The sequence below is a fragment of the Pezoporus wallicus genome, unplaced genomic scaffold, assembly GCF_028554395.1.
Source record: "Pezoporus wallicus isolate ANWC-B61680 ecotype Strahan unplaced genomic scaffold, APGP_CSIRO_Pwel_v1 contig_5967, whole genome shotgun sequence".
NCBI classification, from domain to species: domain Eukaryota; kingdom Metazoa; phylum Chordata; class Aves; order Psittaciformes; family Psittacidae; genus Pezoporus; species Pezoporus wallicus.
The window spans coordinates 931319-950776 of NW_026639377.1; the positions used below are offsets into that span (position 1 = coordinate 931319).

A 19458-nucleotide genomic window follows, 5' to 3' on the forward strand; every position below is an offset into this window, starting at 1 on the left:
AAAATAAGAGCTATGAATAAAAAGAGTTGCAACAGATTATGCAGTGACATTAAACGTTTGCACGACAAAATTAAAGATCTGAAACTGCCAGTGCAAGTTTTAATCTAAATATAGATACAAAATTAACCAAGTTACCTCATGGGGTGGAAATGCTGCTTCATATGTTCCATTATTCAGTAACCTATTAATACCTAAAAAGAAAAAAAAGCATTAGTTTCTATGTCAATTTTTTATGACAATTTCAAGCAAATAAATTTCCAAGTTAGATATTGAGAATGTAACTTAATATTAGATGCTTAGGATGCTGCCAAACATGTCAATAATCAATAATCCCATCAACTGTTTACACAGATCCTCCAAGATTTCTGGCTCTTCCAAATTACAAGAGCTTTCTGATGGCCAGTATCTCCAACTTTTCTCTCGGGGTCGCATGCTTGTGCCGGATCATGTGCGAGAAGGCAGTTATATTCAGGTTGCATTCATCAGAGCATATGATATGGATTTTATGGGTGACATACATAGAGAATGGTATGGGACAGACAACCCTTGAGGCAGCACACCCCCTGCAGGGTTAAAAGCTAACCTGTTATTTTTAAGTAGAAGACAGCTGAAGAACTTTGTATCAGAGCAGTGCTCTGCATCATAGCGGCTACAGCATTCTGGATCAGTTCCTACAGTCTTCCTAAAACCAGATTTATTGTACTATCAAAGAACATTATAAAAAATAAATAATACACAACCATGAATAATGGTAATAAAAAGATCTGGTAACTTGCAAAGCATATCTGTAGCCAAGAGGTTCCCCAGAAATTAGTACTTATGACAGATTTCAGATTTGTCCATTCAAACATACAAATTATGCAAAGCTAATCTCATACTGAAATTTGAGTTCATCAGCTTGAAGGGCGTTATATTTGACCCTTGTTTTCTATGGTTTTCTTGCTACTGCTTTTCTTCAGAAACTCAAGCAACAGCTTTCTATAATTTCTATCACCTTCAAAAATATAAGATTTTAGTATGTCTCTATTTAATTCTTAAATTAAGTCCTGAAAAGAAAATAGCAAATCACATATACATCCCCTGTTCATTGTAAATGAAAATGAACTTCCAAAAAATAATACTGTTAAAGGTTGATATAAATTAATTTAGTCTTCAGATCAGCTGTCTCTGAGCTACACGGAGACCTCAAATAAGTTACGTATAGCTTACATTAACTGTGCTGGACTGGAACTGCTTGTTAGTATCAGAACTAGTACGATCAGACCTTGAAAACATGGAACAGGTTTCTGAGGTATATCTTGTCTTTATTGAGGCTCTTGATTATGTAAAGTTATCAACATCTCTCCAATTTATGATAAAGTATGAGTAATTAGGTGAAAAAATACTGTCAATTTTCACTGAATTGTTCAAGAAAATAACTGATGTGACGTTCCTTCAACTCTGTTACTGAGTGAATAAAAAGATTTTAATGAGTAGCAAAATCAACTGATTTGACTCTATACTTTTTGAGGCAAGTAAAGATGAATTTTTTATAGCTTCAGGTTAGGAAGAAAATACAGCAGTCTCACCCATTTTGGACTTCCCATCTTCATACTTAGTTCTCTGTAGCATGTGATGCACGATTCTACTTCTTGTGGAATTGCTGAAGAAGCTGTCTTTGTTGTTTATTGTAAAACTGTTTAAATAATGAATGGCTTTTAATATTCGAAACAATGCACAGGTATTGAAACATAGCTGCTCAAGTGTTTTCTTCTTACAGTGATTTATTTGATCTCTACCCTCCTTCGTTACTGCACAAGACCACAGAATCACAGACTGGTTTAGGTGGGAAGGGACCGTAAAGTTCCAAAGCCTCTGCCATGATACAACATTTTACATCCTTAGAGCATCTTCTCAGGTCCATTAAATTTACCATCATCACAGATTATGGTTGGGAAAACAGAAGAACTAAAAGTAAATTCTAAAATTCTCTACTATCTAGTTAATTTCTGTTCTGGATATAATTAATTTAAACAAAGATCTCCAGAAGCAATGCTGTTCTCAAATTCAAGTTACTTATGAATTGGCAGATGCCTGTGTCATGGTACTACGGGAACTATGATTTAGGAAAAAAACCCAATAAAATACCTCCACGCACTGGACACCTGAGTAGCAGCTCCACACCACTTCCCCTTGAAGAGTCCCAGGTTGGAGCCAAATAAAGCATCCTTTCCCAGATGGCTCTGGATTCTGGATGCCAGAAATCTGACATGCAGGAGCTTTTGCCTGCGTTGTGCCAAACGCGACACTATTACTGTTGATAACATCAGCTGAGCTGGTTTTCTTTGCAGGGAAAAGACAGTTCACTACCACATAGCTTCTTTACTGAGGAGAAAATATTCCCCTTTAGTCTAATTTACACTTCTGCTTTAAATGAACTTTACTCTCAAAAAAGAAGTATCAGAAAATTCTTTAAAAATGAAGACACAGCCAGAATTTTAACATCTAAGGGCCCTGAAAAAAAAATTATGGCACAGTTTATAACTACATCACTATCCACATGCTGATCTGAACACATACAGTTCTTATTTGTTGTATATATATTAATACTTTCAGATACAAAAGCATTTTTAAAAAGCAGATCTGAGAGAAAAAAATCGTTCCTGGTTTTAGCTTGCCTTGAGGTGTTCCCAATTTCAACAGCTGTCTCGGGTTTTGCCTAAGTAAAATATGTAATTAAGCAAAGCAAACTTGAGCAAATATTTGCATTTTGTCATGTAATGGAAAGAGAAACTAAACCAAGAAGGTAGGGTTCATTTGTCAGTCAAATTTCTGTCTATATCTCTGAGTGACTAAAACAGCAAGTAACGTCAAATATCAAGTTACATCAAACAGCAAGTAAGAGAGAGTAGATTTTGGCTTTAAGAGAAAACTCACAGAAAATATCTAATATGATAGTGGGTGTTTGCCAGTGACCATCTGTTAATGGCTGCCTCTACAGCACTTGCTTAGATGAAGTGAGAAAATAAAAAATCCTTGTAGTCTCTGGCACTGCCCTGCCAGTTCTGGCACTTACTGGTGTATGCGTGCACGGCTAAAGGGGGCTGTGTAGCAATCTGTTTCTTCCAGATCAGGTAGGGCCTCCTTATCGAGCTTCATTGGATTTCTGGGCAACCAACTTTTCAGCTCTCTCATGTTCCTCTGCAAACTGAGACAAAAAGAAAGCAGATTTACACACTCTCACCTGCTTGTTATTTTCCATCTCCAACATTTCATTTTAGTGACAAAGAAACTAGAAATTAAATGAAAGCAGGAAATTGCCACTAGTAGAAAATAAGGAGCTAAGGAGCAAATTTAACAGTTTGGTGGGTTTTATTGGTTTTGTTTGTTTGTTTGTTTGCTTGTTTTGATCTACTTGCATGCTCCACTCAAGCACAACTCATCCTAAAGTTAGTGGGATTATGGTGTGAGATGGGACTGCACTGTTGAGTCTGGGCAAAATAATTTTCCACGGTAGTCCCTCAGAACTGCGGATGCTTACAATTTACTCAAGAACATATTTAATTACTTTCTTTAGAGCCACTGGCCAAGGCAAATGTAACTCCTCCCTCCCTTGCCTAGCAACTTGGACACTAAAACTAATAAAATTTTAAAGTACATACGAGACAGTTCAGGATCACATTTTTAAGGTTTTCCAATTTCAGTAAGTCTTCCCCCTGCAAATTTTTCCTCAGGCTGATATTGCCTTACAAAACAGGATACCTGAACATCAAATAAAGGATACATTATACAGACACGGCTATACAGTATTAGGACAAAACTCCTCGGTACAGCTTCCTGCAGTTTTCTAAAAAAAATGACATTATAAACTACAAACAAAATATAATACTTGCATCCCTGATTAGATTATATACTGGTGATATAAAGGGCTTTCTTCTACTGGCACATTTCTAAATTAGTGTCTCAGGATATACGGGGTAAATCTAGTGAAGTGCAGTTAATTTTCAGCAAATGCTAGAATTTACCTCCTCATCACTTTGATTTTGCACTCCTTGCTTACCTGTATTTTTTTCATATTCAACTGCAATGAAATACGGGTATTTAAGGAGTAGATCTATTAAATTAGTGCTATAAACATATTACAGATCCAGAAAAAGTCTAAAATTTAGAAAAGCATGCCCTAAATAATACTTTATTAGCAGGATTTGGGCCTTACTCAATAATAAGTTTGCATGATACATAAAGCATGTCTATCTCCTATCCACAAAACCTGTAAATTTCAGGATCAGATTTATCTGAGGTGAATTCTTAACTGCCTGTGCTAAGCATAAGCACAGCTACTCATTTCCTAATTAGAGTAGTAAACGATGACAAAGTAAGTTGCCCTCAGGCAGCAAAGCGACCTCTATGAAAACATACTTCTTATCAACATCAGCAAAAGAAAAACTTTCTACTCCTGCTTGACACAGTATCAGATAGAAAGCTAAACCAAATTTTGCATTTTAAATTCTCAACATTTTCTTCTCACTCTACATTGCCAAGGCATTGGCACACACTCTGTATGTAACTGATACTGCACTTGAGGGACACCACTCTATTTGACACAAAGCATGATGAGCCAAAGAACATAACTATGTTCAGAAAGTCAAAACACAGAATACAGGCAGGTGCATCCCTTAAGTGTTGAGTAAGGTACACTGTGAGTTAATTATTGGTTTCAGTGGAAGTTCTCTCAGTACAAAGTTATATATGGTGTGTATTAGTAAAGTTTGCATTTTATTTTTTCCTCTTTTTTTCTGTTGTACGCTTGCTGATATTTTTCAGAACCAAACCCCAAGCTTTTCTTTAATGAGGAAAATATGCACATACATTAGGAAGAACAGTAAACCAATGCATTTGATTTCAAATTTTTATTATGAAATTGTTCTAAAATTGGTTATGTGTCGTGATATTTTCCTCCCTCCAAAGATCTAAAAAGAATTAGTAGATAATTATTATCTTAAAGAAATTAGCTCTTGTTTAACATTCATGTCTGCTCCTTTTGACATCCAAAGTAATAAAGAACAGTACTGAACTAAATTAAAAATTATGTCCTCATTACATTTGCAACTTCTCTTCTGAAGCAAAAAGATCTTTTATCTAAGATGTGATTGCTTTTTCATTACATCACTTGTAGATGAGGACTCTGAAACTTCGTGCCTTCAGATAGCATAAAATATTTCAAAGTTCATCACCCCACATACCACAATAATCCTCTTTTCTTGGCTCACATTATTTCAAAGTTGAAGTTTCACAAAGCTTTCAATCAAAGCGTTAACAAATTTAAGACAAGTTTTTGCCTAACTCATAGGACTAAGTATTAGCATTTTTACTCAGAGTGGTTTCTAGATCAAAAGTAGCAGATTAAACAGAATATTGACTTCAACTATTCAATGTAGTCTTTTTAATAAGAGTTAAAACCAGAACTGGTCTGGTGAAGTCACAAAGTCAGGACTTCATGCAAGGAGATCAAAAATGTCTGAGTGGCACAGTGCTGTAAAGATGAGCTATTACTTCAGGTATGCTCTTACTGAAACTCCTCCAGCGGGCACTACTGCAGCTTTATGCACCTTGGACTAGGGGATGCTGTTCTGAAACATGTATACATATTATTCTTCGATATAAAATATAACATTTTATGAAGATGCGTGTAATTTCAGCTTTACTTAACTTCCATTCTTGACTGTACAGCTCTCTTTTATATGGTTGGCTGCTCTTTTTTGCAGAACTAGTTAGTCCAAAACTCCTTGCAGACTACATTTACTCTGCAGACTGCAATGCAAAGGAACGCAGTATAGATGAGTTCAGAATTATCTGATCAGACTCATGGAATAGGATACTGGAATTAAGCAACTGCCACTGGTCATGTTAGGTATTTTTGACAGCAATCCCCACCCAGTAGTTTGCTCAGTGTTTGTGCCTCTCCAGACTCATCAACCATATGCCACCAAATGACACAGCCGTGGCATGTTTCCTTGTTTTGTAATAGGAAACATGTTATGGTTGACAGATTCAACAGACGGACACAATCATCACCAATTTGTTCAACGGAATGATATTAACAATTTCTCTTCAGTGTGCAGATTAAAATCCAAAAGGTTTCAAAAAGTCCTTATGCAAAGCAGAATTACTGCAGCTTAGCTGCTCAACAAAAATCAATTTTGGTTCTCTAACCTTAGAAGTACTAATTTATTTCAAAATTTCAGTGGGTGGAGTGAAGCTGCATACTAAAACAACTATCTTTTCGTGTTGTCTTCCTCAATGTCATTCTTTACCAACATGAAATTGGTGTGTCTGATATTGTGAATACAAGATCAGTTCATTCAGTCTTAAATCTGAGAGTTCAGGCAACTTTTGATACTTGCATACCCCACTTCCAACAACTCACACCTTCCTTTGAAAAGATTTGTGAAGGATTTCCAAATATTGCTATTAATGAGTATGATAAAATTATTTCTATAGCACAGACCTTTGAATAGAATTCAAGCTTTACAGGGTAAAATACAATGTTGAGGGTTTTTTTAAGGTACATAAATGAAGAAATCGAGAGATATCACATAGATATCACATATAAGGAAGGTGCTATACCAGTAAGCATTCCATTAACCTTCTCTTCCTTCATGCCCCTAAATCTTCTGTGGAAGTTTTAAAGAGCATTTAAGATCATATAACCACATCAATAAATTCAGGGAAGTGTACATGTTGCAGAAGGGTCTAATATGCTAGTGCTACCTCACACTAAATTATAGAAAATCTGTAGCCTTAAAATTTTACCTTTGATATACAAAAATTTTAATACAGTTATTCACTGTGGCTCTTGCAAATTCTACAGAAATATTAGTAAGAGATTTAATGAGTTACAGAGAAGAGTTAAGCTGGAAAAGTTGTAAGATGAAAAGAAACAACAGTATTGTAGAATGGTTTGGGATGGAATGATCTTAAAGATCATCTAGTTCAAGATATGTACGTCAGCAATTTTAGCATTAGCTTTCATTTTTAGAAGTAGCTTCTTTATTTTTTTCCACACTATTGCTTTGTGGACTGTATTATAGAAACTGACAGAAAAAGTATTCAGAAAAATATTCACCAAATTCTTACAAAGTAAATCACAAGTAAAAGTATTTGTCTCAAATGAAAAAAGTCAATCTGGCATGAAAACTGTTTATTACTTAGTTCACAGGTACCGTGCAAATTCAGTTGCATGCTTCAGGCATCTGTCCTTCCATAATAAGAAAAATAAATTTATTTAATATCTAGGACTCACCAGATGGATTACAGACAAAATGAGACAATTTTGCAGCAAAGCTTGTTGATTTTGCCCTTGCATTACAAAGCACATCACTTACGTTTTTTATAATGAACACAAAAATGGAGCAAGCATGTGAATGACTGGGAAGAGTAAAAAATGCAGTTGTAAATTTCAGTTACAGATTGTTTTATTTCAATACATTTTATCTGCTTATGCATTTAAAGTTCTGTCACCGTACCGTTCAACAGTGCTTTATGTTTTTATTATATAAAAACATGATCATCTTGCTGATCATGTTGCAAACTGATTATCATGAGACTACTTAAATTTTTCCTAAGAAATAATGAGAGATCTTCATCATCTCAAGTAACAACAGGAGAACAAAATCAACTGTAATGTCAGCTCAAAATCCATTTGAGAAAACCCATGACAAAAACCTTTCAGATTTCCCTCATGTAAAAATTTTCCTATCTTTTCCATAGGCAATTACGATTTACAAGACATCATTATGTCTGGCTAGAGCAACAGGGAGTGATTACAGCTCCCAGTGCCCCCTGTCTTTACTCCCCAGCTCCCTTAGACTCTTTTTTGCATGCTGCTTTTGCATGGCCCCTTGTAGCCATTCCTGTCTGACAAAAGCAGCAACAGCAGTAGTCATGGGTGAGGTCTGCATGTTTGTGTCTCAGAGTTAAACAGCTTTCCCCGCAGTTATTCTGACAGCTATCAAATCTAAACTCAACACAGCCTCTTGTGTGGTGTTGATTTAGTCCGTATCACCAGGATGCACATGAAGTGTTAACCTGCAAAGTTACGTTTGCATGTCTAAGGAAATAGCTGAATACCAGAATCTGAGACATACACTCAAATGGATCTTTCATGCCAAAGAAATATCTCTCGGTACAGCAGACAGAAATGCAGAGAGAGCTCCAGCATTAAACCTTTCCTGCCAGGATAAGGCCATTTTTTTTTTGCATAAACATTTTTGCATTTCTAAAATGAGACCTGGCAAAGCTTTGAAGTACTGCATCTTGTTACACATGAATATTGTAACACTATGAGCTAACATATTTTGAGTTTTCAAGAAAATAATCTAATTTTCCAAGTTTCCTTGATAAATTTACAACTGCGAATGGATTTTCTTTAGCAGGGTGACTATCTGGTAAAATTAGAAGCTACACATCACCCACCAACCTGCCCATCGTTTTGCTCCTCCAGTCAGTGTAATAACATTTTTTCCTGAAAGAACAGCAAAAATCAGCTGAGAATAATCAAGTAGGAGGCAATTGCAAAGGACATATATATTATAAAAGAACACTGGACATTTTAAAACATGCATTTTCATAGGCAGAAAAACAGACTTAAAAAAATGCAACTGGAATAGAAAAGTTATTAAAATGCTGTAATTTCACATATTTTCAAGTTTGAAATTTGAGTCAAAATTAAAATTTATATTTGTAGTTAATAACAATAATAGCTTGTAGTTTAACAGCAGTAATAGCTAATCAACAATTCCTTCATCAGACAAGGTTCAGTGGTGTCATGCTATGTATTCATTTCATGTGGTCTTTCTTAGCCTTTACTTCAGAAAACTCATTTTAGGAGAATCACCAGGGCTCCCATACTTCTAAATGCTTTATGCACTTTATGCATTAAATACTGTAAGCACTTAACATCATGAGATGCTCTCTTCATTCTCTGAAGTGCTCTACCATCGCCTTCCCTTGATATTTTGAATCCAACTGAAGAATACACAGCCCTAAAAATGTAAGAGTACTAACTGCAACAAACAACTTTCATGTTAACAATCCTTTTCTTTCCACCCTTCAGTGCTCATAGACACTTAGAGGAAGACAACAGAAATCCCCTCTAAAGTCTTATGAGAACAGCTACTTTGAAACCATACAAAGAAGTATTTTCTGCAACGTTAATATTTTGCATATCTATTTTAAGGCTTTCGGCTTTTCTTTTTGGCCTACACCTATCACTTCATGGCACATTTAAACCACACAAAGGCATTGATTTTGCAGACTCCTTGGGTTATCCATATATTTCCCATGATTCTCATCTGGGGGCAGTGAAGCTCAGCATCAGGGACTGTGCTCCTCACTCAGTTCATCTTCTACTTAAAATTTGCCTCAATGCTTTCTACTTCTGCAAGGTTTCCTTTTTAGGAGGAATCAAAACAAATTTATTTGGCTACATGATTATAAAAGTTTAACATTATTTCAATTGATATTTTATCCCTCCCTCCATTCTAACACATAAAACCAGCAGTTTCACTCTTAATACTTCTCCATCACTTCTTAGCCTAGAACTACACATAATTAACAATATCTGCAACTGCCCATCTGGGCAGTATTTGAATCATTCAATTTGAATCATTTCACATTACTTACATTAAAGTAACAATGAACTGAATACATTAAAAAGAGTAAGATGGAAATGTGGCTTGAAAAATAAGCGGCCATTGGAAAACTATGTATCTACCAATGTGCACAGTGCTGGCAGCCTGGCACTTGGTACTACTAGGCAGAATGGTAAAACAAAGCAATGAAGAATCATGACAGGATTCTCAGACACTACATTTTTTAACAAAACCTCATTCTCTTTAATTGGCCTTAGCTGTTTTGCACAGATGGAACTCCAGCTAAGCTACAGATACGACTTATTTATTCTTTACACACAACAATAATATGCCACAAGATAACTATAGACACAGATTTGAGTTCTTGAGCTCCAGAAATAGATGTTTTATTTCTACTGACAGATTATATCCAATCTAAACTTCCCCTGTTTCAGTTTTAAGTAAAGTAAACAGGAGAAGTTTAGATTGGATATAAGGAGGGAATTCTTTTCTGTTAGGGTGGTGAGGCACTGGAATAGGTTGACCAGGGAGGTTGTGAATGCTCCATCCCTGGCAGTGTTCAACAGAAGGTTGGATGAGGCCTTGATATGATTTAGTGTGAGGTGTCCCTGCCCATGGCAGGGGGGTTGGAACTTCATGATCTTAAGGTCCTTTCCAGACCTAACTATTCTATGAATCTATGATTCTATAAATTGTTTTTAAAAAAGTACAATTCAGTCATGACCTAACCTTGTTGCTAACATAAGACCTGTCTGAAACCATATACAACACAACACAACAATACAGTGATTAGCACAGACAAGTCTTTTACAATGTGAGCAAGATTTCCTTTTGCAACTGAAACACCAAGATTCCATCTGTGTTATATACATGATGTATACTTTGCATCTGCCAACACATTTTCAGTATGATGCCATACTAAAACAGTTCTGGGATATTGGATGGTCCCTTATGTCAGCAAAAAGCATTTTTTATTTTTCAGCAATGAAGAGAAATACTTCTTACCCTGTGTAATAATTGTATTAGTTTTGTTTAGATTCCTGAATTGAGCAAAATGAACCTAAAAAGTACATGGTTAATTCTTATGGCATTAGTCATATATGGTACCAAAATATATTTTTAGTGACCATACCCAAAAGCTAAAATTTTGCAACACTCTGCAGGAGAGCAAGGGTATATTGTATTGAAGTAACGCAGGGAAGGTTTGCTCTTTGGCAGCCAGAAACCACTGTTAGATCAGATGAAGGCTAAGAGAAATAATCTTAGAATCACAGAGTATCTCCAGTTGGAAAGGACTCATAAGGACCATTGAGGCGAACTCCCTGCTCCTCACAGGGAGGGAACCACTCTAGTTCATTGTAATTGCGCAAGAACTGTATGATTTGAGCTTCCTCTATGCATTGAATGAAGAAAATAGTTACTTCAGGAAAACAATATATGCCACTCAGTTAAGAAAGGTTTGATTTAAACAAGCAGGCTCAAGACTTAAAACTAAAGTGCTTTGACAGAACATGTCATTGAATTACAAAGTGTGTGGTCACAGGATGTTGTTACAGAAGCTTAAATCGCTATTTCTGCATTCATGAAAAGCCACCAGTGACTAATTTAATAGAGATGAAGACATGAATTCTGCCTCAGAAAGGCTGTAAACCACAGCCTTCTGGAAAGAGAGAATGCACCATGATACAATTCAGTCAGCTGATCGGAGCTAGCCCAGCTAGAGCCACAGCCGGCACGCTTCAGCGACCGCGAGGGTCAACGGAGATGAGGAAAATCAGAGGGGATAGCGCAGAGACATCGCGACTCCCGACATCTCCCGACCCCCGAAGCCCCAGCAGCCCTTGCGAGAGAGCGGCTGACGTGGCGGGGGGCGTTCCCACGGTGACGGTGACCACCCCCCTGCCCCTTGCCCGGAAAGAGCCTCTGAGAGGGCAGCGCCGTGTCACTGCCCGCCAGGCGCAGGGAGGAACAAGCCGGGCGTGCTGCTGACCCTGTTGCTGGTGTCCCAGACTGCGGACCAATATGGTCGCCTCCAGAAAGAGAGCTTGCAGTAAGGTGACTGCAGCAACTCAGACAGAGACCCCGTCCCAAACCGTGGCTGTTCAGGTCTCTGGATGCAGGGAGTGCCAGAGCCTGCTGCTGCCGGGGGAGGGAGGACAGCGTTCCACCTGCGTGAGGTGTGAGCAGGTAGAAGATCTGCTTAGCCTGGTGGCAAGACTTAAGGAGGAGGTTGAGACGCTGAGGACCATCAGGGAGTGCAAAAGGGAGATCGATTGGTGGAGTAACTCCCTGGCGTGCCAGTCAGAATGGTTCCAGGGAGATACCCCCCGAAAGGGGAAGGACCCCCTGCCTTCTCACACAGAGGGGGATGGCCCGAGACAGCCCCTGCCCTGTAGCTGTTGCGCAGAGGTAGGGGACCAAAAAGACTACGAGGGTTGGAAGCGAGTTCCAGTTCGACGTCGTGGGAAACCCTCCCCCCTTCCTGCCCTGCTTCCCCAGGTGTCCCTCCCTAATAGGTTTGTGGCCCTGGATCTTGAAGGAGAGGTAGGTGAGAATGTGGGGCAAGGCCAGCCCACAAGGCCACACAGGAAAAGGCGGTCGACTTTGCACCTCAAGACTGCCTCTGATAAGAAAGAAAGAAGGGTCATCGTAGTAGGCGATTCCCTTCTGAGAGGAACAGAGGGCCCGATATGCAGAGTTGACCCTCATCATAGGGAAGTGTGTAGTCTGCCTGGAGCCCCATCAGGGATATCACCAGGGCGCTCCCCAACCTGGTGCACCCGACAGACTGCTACCCGCTGCTGGTCTTCCAGACAGGTGAGGGGGAAGCTGCTTCCCGCAGTCTGAGGGGGATGAAGAGAGACTACAGGGCCTTGGGGCTGATGGTGAAAGAGTCTGGGGCTCAAGTGATCTTCTCCTCACTCCTTCCATCTTCCACTGATGATGTGGGAAGGAATGGGAAGATTCAGTTCGTAAACGATTGGCTTTGAGACTGGTACTGCAGGCAGGGCTTTGGATTCTTTGATAACGGCTGGTTTTATAGGGCACCAGTCTGGACAATGACAAGTGGGAAAGGTTTATCTCACAGAGGCAAAAGGATGCTGGGGCACGAATTAGCAGGGCTCATTTGGAGAGCTTTAAACTAGATTCGAAGGGGGATGGGGTTGTAGCTGGGCTTGCCCCAGTGGGGCAGCACTCCAGAACTGATGAAGACTGGGAGGCCTCCTATAATCCTAGGGTGAAATCGGTGTGCTCAGCTCGCTCCCTGGAATGTCTGTATACCAATGCGCGCAGCATGGGAAATAAGCAGGAGGAGTTGGAAACCTGTGTTAAGTCAGGAGACTATGATCTGGTGGCAATTACAGAGACGTGGTGGGACAGCTCACATGACTGGAATATAGTCATGGAGGGCTATGTCCTTTTCAGGAAAGACAGGCCAGCCAGGCGGGGTGGTGGGGTTGCTCTTTATGTATGGGAGCAACTACAATGCACAGAGTTCTGTCCAGGGACAGATGACGAGCGAGTTGAGAGTCTGTGGGTGAGAATTAAGGGGCAGGCTGGCAGGGGGGATACTGTTGTGGGTGTCTGTTACAGGCCACCAGATCAGGGTGAGGAAGTTGACGAGGCCTTCTACAGGCAGCTGAGAGCGGCCTCACAGTCACAGGCCGTGGTCATCGTGGGGGATTTTAACTTCCCTGATGTTTGCTGGAAGGACCACTCAGCAACCCAGCCACAGTCCAGAAGGTTCCTTCAGTGTATGGATGATAACTTCCTCCTGCAAATGGTGGATGAGCCAACCAGGAGAGGAGCGCTGCTGGATCTCATCCTCACTAACAAGGAGGGTCTGGTCGAAGCAGTAAGGGTTGGTTGCAGCGACCACGAGATGGTGGAATTCAGGATCTTGTGTGGTAGGACCAGCAGAATAGCAAGTAGAATTGCAACCCTGGGCTTTAGCAGGGCAAACTTTGGCCTTTTCAAGCAATTGCTAGGGGAAATCCCATAGGCAAGGCTGTTTGAAGGTAAAGGGGCCCAAGATAGTTGGTTGGCATTCAAAGATTGCTTTTTCCGAGCTCAAGATTGGAGCATCCTGACACATAGGAAGTCAAGGAAGAGGGCCAGAAGACCTGCGTGGCTAAATAGGGAATTGCTGGGTATGCTCAAGTGGAAGAGGAGAGTTTACAGGTCATGGAAGGAGGGGCTGGCCACCTGGGAGGAATATAAGGCTGCTGCTAGAGGATGTAGGAAGGCAGCTAGGATGACTAAGGCCTCCTTAGAATTAAACCTGGCGAGAAGGGTCAAGGACAGCAAAAAGAGCTTTTTCAAATACATGGCAGATAAAACTAACACCAGAGGCAATGTAGGCCCACTGATGAACGGGATGGGTGCCCTGGTGACAGAAGATACAGAGATGGCAGAGTTACTGAATGCCTTCTTTGTCTCTGTCTACTCTGCTGCAGGCAGTCCTGAAGAGCCCTGTACCCCTGAGACCTCAGATGAAGTCAGGTCAACGGAGCGGTTTGCCTTAGTCGATGAGGAATGGGTTAGAGACCAGCTGAGCAATCTGGACATCCATAAATCCATGGGTCCAGATGGGATGCACCCGCGGGTGCTGAGGGAACTGGCGGAAGTCATTGCTAGACCGCTCTCCATCATCTTTACCAAGTCTTGGGAAACGGGAGAGGTGCCCGAGGACTGGAGGAAAGCAAATGTCACTCCAGTCTTCAAAAAGGGCAAGAAGGAGGACCCGGGTAACTATAGACCGGTCAGGCTCACCTCCATCCCTGGGAAAGTGATGGAACACCTTATCCTTGGTGCCATCTTAAGGCATATCAAGGATAAGAGAGTTATGAGGGGCAGTCAACATGGCTTCACCAGGGGGAAATCATGTTTGACCAATCTCTTAGCCTTTTATGAGGAAATAACACGGTGGATGGATGGTGGCAGAGCGGTGGATGTGGTCCACCTTGACTTCAGCAAAGCGTTTGATGCAGTCTCCCACAGCATCCTCACAGCTAAATTGAGGAAGTGTGGTCTGGATGATCAGGTAGTGAGGTGGACTGCGAACTGGCTGAAGGAGAGAAGCCAGAGAGTTGTAGTCTATGGGGCTGAGTCTAGTTGGAGGCCTGTAACTAGTGGAGTGCCTCAAGGGTCAGTACTGGGACCGGTATTATTTACTATATTCATCAACGATTTAGATGAGGGAATTGAGTGTACTATCAGCAAGTTTGCTGATGATGCTAAGCTGGGAGGAGTGGCTGACATGCCAGAAGGCTGTGCTGCCATCCAGCGAGACCTGGATAGGCTGGAGAGTTGGGCAGGGAATAACTTGATGAAATATAACAAGGGAAAGTGTAGAGTCCTGCATCTGGGCAGGAACAACCCCAGGTTCCAGTATAGGTTGGGGAACGACCTGTTAGAGAGCAGTGTAGAGGAGAGGGACCTGGGGGTCCTAGTGGATGACAGGATGACCATGAGCCAACACTGTGCCCTTGTGGCCAAGAAGGCCAATGGCATCCTGGGGTGTATTAGAACGGGGGTGGTTAGTAGGTCGAGAGAGGTCCTCCTTCCCCTCTACTCTGCCCTGGTGAGACCCCATCTGGAATATTGTGTCCAGTTCTGGGCCCCTCAGTTCAAGAAGGACAGGGAGCTGCTGGAGAGAGTCCAGCGCAGGGCAACAAAGATGATTAAGGGAGTGGAGCATCTCCCTTATGAGGAAAGACTGAGGGAGCTGGGTCTCTATAGTTTAGAGAAGAGGAGACTGAGGTGTGACCTTATTAGTGTATATAGATATATAAAGGGGGAGTGTCACGAGGATGGAGGCAGGCTCTACTCAGTGGCAAACAATGATAGGACAAGGGGTAATGGGTACAAACTGGAACACAAGAGGTTCCACTTAAACTTGAGAAGAAACTTCTCAGTGAGGGTGACAGAGCACTGGAACAGGCTGCCCAGGGAGGTTGTGGAGTCTCCTTCCCTGGAGACGTTCAAAACTCGCCTGGACACATTCCTGTGTAACATTATCTAGGTGTTCCTGATCTGGCAGGGGGATTGGACTAGATGATCTTTTGAGGTCCCTTCCAATCTCTAGCATACTGTGTGATACAGTGCCCTATATTTGCTCGGCTTCTGTATTGGACACTTCAGACAGGCTGCTGGCAGAGCAAGACCAACCTTAGCTATTCTGCTACATCTACTCTGTGGTCACAATAAAAATGTATTTACGTTTATTTTTTAAAAAGTATGGAAATTCAATGAATAGACTGTTTGAAATATTCACACCAGTTTTAGATTGCATTTTCATTAAAATTCCTATTAAAATCTTTGAAAGGACAAAATAAATGATGATCAGTTTACTATTTCTCACAGTTCTATTATGGTGGTAGATGTGGAGAGTGGGCTTTTTTTCTTAACAAATTACTGTGTTTCATTCTACAGCAAAACTGCCAACAAGGTGAAACAGGAGAATTTATCATTTTATCTACTTTTGGTGTAATGAACTAAGTGGGATTAAAAGAAGCTTAAGCAACAACCCAGAAACAAAGAAACAGGGATCAGACACTTGGGGAAAAAAAGCCCAGAGAATGTATTTATATCTCAGTTAATAACAATAAACAAACATAACTTCAAATACCTTCCAAATGAAGCAGCACTTCAAATCTTAGCCTTTCTTTTCCTGAAGAGCACTACTGTAACTTCATAGTTCAGTAGAACTATGAAGTTACTAGAAAGATGAAGAATTCAAACCATTGCTAAATCCTAACTTAATTTTGTGACTTCATGTATCAGAAGGATGAAGGAAGTATTTTTTAATTGGAGTTTAGATTGTTTATGTATGTGTACACAGAGGCAAATACTTCTATATTTAAAATGTTGACAAGTATTCAAACTAGAAAAGCTCAAATGCACAAGGAAGATGACTTAAGAAAACACCTTTTTTATGGAAAGGACTTTGAAGGCTTAATGGGATTAGTGGAAACTCAGTATGGAACTGGGTATTTGAAGCAAGTTTTGAGCGAAAGATGCTTCATGATGACTCCAGTTTAGGAGCAATATAAGAGAGTCATACTGTGATAGCTGACATGAAGGATAAAGCACCTGGCAATTCAAATAAGAAAGGAGTGCTCTAAGGGTATTTTCTGTTGAATCACACAGCTTCAGCATCTAGTTACCACTTTTAACTCCTGAGGAGATTTACAGCACACTACATGCTCTTCTCTCTCTGGAAGAACATTATTAATAAATTTGAAAAGGCATGTTTTCTCCTTTAAAAATTTCTGTATTGTTGCAAAAAATATTAACTGTGTCCTAAATAGAAACACTGGAAATGAAAGGTTTAGGTTGGAAAGGACCTTAAAGACCAGCTAGTTCCAACCTCCTGCTACGGGCAGGGATGCCTTCCACTAGACCAGGTTGCTCCAAGCCCTGTCTCACCTGGCCTTGAACACTGCCAGGGATGGGGCAGCTACAGCTTCTCTAGGCAACCTGTGCCAGGGCCTCACCACCCTCACAGGGAAGAATTTCTCCCTAATTTCAAATATAAATTTCCCCTCTGTCAGTTTAAAGCCATTACCCCTTATCCTGCCACTACACGTCCTTGTAAAAAGTCCCTCTTCAGATTTCTTGTAGGCTCCCTTTAGGTATTGGAAGGCTGCTATAAGCTCTCTCTAGAGCCTTCTCTTCTCCAGGCTGAACAAGCACAGCTCTCTCAGCCCGTCTACAAATCATTAAAAAAATATTTATTGTAAAAATATATGATAGAAGGAAGTCAATTCATTTCATTATTCTGCCACAGGAAAGCTACAGAACCGAGAAATAAATCTAATTTTATTCAAAGTATGCAAATATATGTTATATTGGAGACACATGAGACACCAGCTGTCATTTCACTTGCTTTTAGGTAAGACTTCAGAAATACCCTAAAATCACTGAGAATACCTGAGCTCAGATGGAGGATATCTGGATGTCTCCAAAGCCTTAAAATAATATGTGAACTACTAACAGTATTTTCTAAAAACATATGGTCAATATGATTTGGCAGGTAAGTCTGAAAACAAGTACCACAGGTAAATGTGAAAAGAACAGTGCTTATGATTTGTTTCTCCTCTCCCCTACCACCACACTAAATTACATGTAAGTGTGCCTGCCACGACGCAACAAAGACTACATTTTAGCCTTAAGGTAAGTAATGAACTTTTAGTATTAAGCACTAAATTACAAGTTTCTGAAATGAGTTTCCACAGTACCTGAAAGGCATCCTGATATTCATTCTTTCCGCATATTTGCACAATGTCTCCCACGGACAGTGAATTTTAACAAACATGATATCACTGTTTGTAACAGCTGGCTGTAAAGAGTGGTAGCAAACAAATACATGTTAGCAATTCAAACCTCTATGGCACTCACCTTTCCAAAAGCATTCCTCAGGGTCAAATTCTGCATTTAGGCCTTCAAGTGACTATGCAAATCTGAAAACACTGTAAGAGCTCTCAGCTAGACAAAGGAAAATTATTAACTTCTTTGTTTCCTTTCCAAACCCCGTAATAGGAGTAAGCTAGTAACTCTCTAGGCGTATCTTTGGTCCCAGACACAGCAGAAGTTGAGAAAGGCTGAATGAAGCATTTTTGGACATGCAATAAATGAATTTACTTTAAATCCCCTCAAAATCATCTTAGACGAGCAGCTTGAAGACTATTCTATGTGTCTCCCATGTAAGGAGAAGAGTGCTCAGCTGCTGGAGATGTACGAAGAGCTGGGAGAAGACCACAGATCCTGCTCTGCCAAATGGCAGCTCCAGGGAACAGTTAAATAATTACAGTATCTGCTATGAAATTATAAATGTTATCTCTGCATGAATTACTAGTTTTTGGTAAAATCTCAAGGAATACTCTGCACAAATGTTTTTCATTGCTAATTTATCTGTACATAAAACAAGTTTCAGCATTTCAGATTATCTTTTCTTACAAACAGTTCCACACCCTTCTCCCAAGACATATTTGCTTGAGTTTTTATAAGCAAATATTTTTGTCCAGCTGAGTTCGATTATATCCTCCCAAAAACTTAAGGGATGCAAGGTTTGGTAAGTAAAGGTAAAGCAGAATTTAGTTAAAGGATTAATAAAATCTTTATTGCTCACAATTCTAACTACACAGTTCCAGAAAGTCATACCACAGTTCAATAATATTACTTCTAGGGTTTTATTTTTCTTAAATGATGTGGATAAATAGATACTACTGGAAGACAATTTAAACCACCTGATATCTAGAATTATGATCTTAAACTTCTTGTTTTCTGAAGTGTCAATTGACACCAGTTGAGATTGGGATTTTTATTGAAATTTGAACAAAACCAGGCATTATTACAACTAGACTGTAACAATCTTTAAAAGCCTCAAAACCAAATTTGAATCCACTCTCAGGTTAGATTTTTATGACTATTTAACATGCTGCATTGTCAGCTACAGCTTGCAAGGACTACAAACTGGTTAAAACCTTTAACACAGAACATGTAAGGTGATTCCATTGAGTTGAAATGTATAAATCAGGATAAAAGACAGAGGCACTATAGGAGCTTACTTCAGGACAAACTAAACATGTACCTTTTTGGTAAGTAATTGATGAAACAGCAAAAATTCAAGGCTGTTTTCCTGGCTCTGTTTTCCTTCATTTTTATATTAATACTGTCATTATTAGGGATGGATTAACTTGACACTGACAGTCTTAACCCCTTGAAAACCAGAGACATTTAGTCCTTCATGCATTGTGCTTGAAGACATAGAGGTTATATATTAAAACAATAACATGAATTACTGAAGCTTCTTTTGTTCTGC

At 39.9% G+C, this 19458-nt stretch overlaps 1 protein-coding gene across 5 annotated transcripts in view; it reads right to left on the minus strand.

Moving 5' to 3' along the window:
- Positions 1–19458, minus strand: part of ANO3 (anoctamin 3) — a 209231-nt gene that overhangs the window by 43101 nt on the left and 146672 nt on the right. For 4 of the 5 annotated variants that reach the window (XM_057414415.1, XM_057414419.1, XM_057414417.1 and 1 more), the window contains exons 6-10: positions 17876–17976; positions 8459–8503; positions 3056–3187; positions 1569–1675; positions 136–191 (exon numbers count right to left, since the gene is read on the minus strand). In XM_057414415.1, coding sequence (XP_057270398.1) covers positions 136–191; positions 1569–1675; positions 3056–3187; positions 8459–8503; positions 17876–17976 — 441 coding nt within the window. The remainder of the gene's footprint in view (positions 1–135; positions 192–1568; positions 1676–3055; positions 3188–8458; positions 8504–17875; positions 17977–19458) is intronic. The other variant, XM_057414416.1, reaches the window with a different exon arrangement.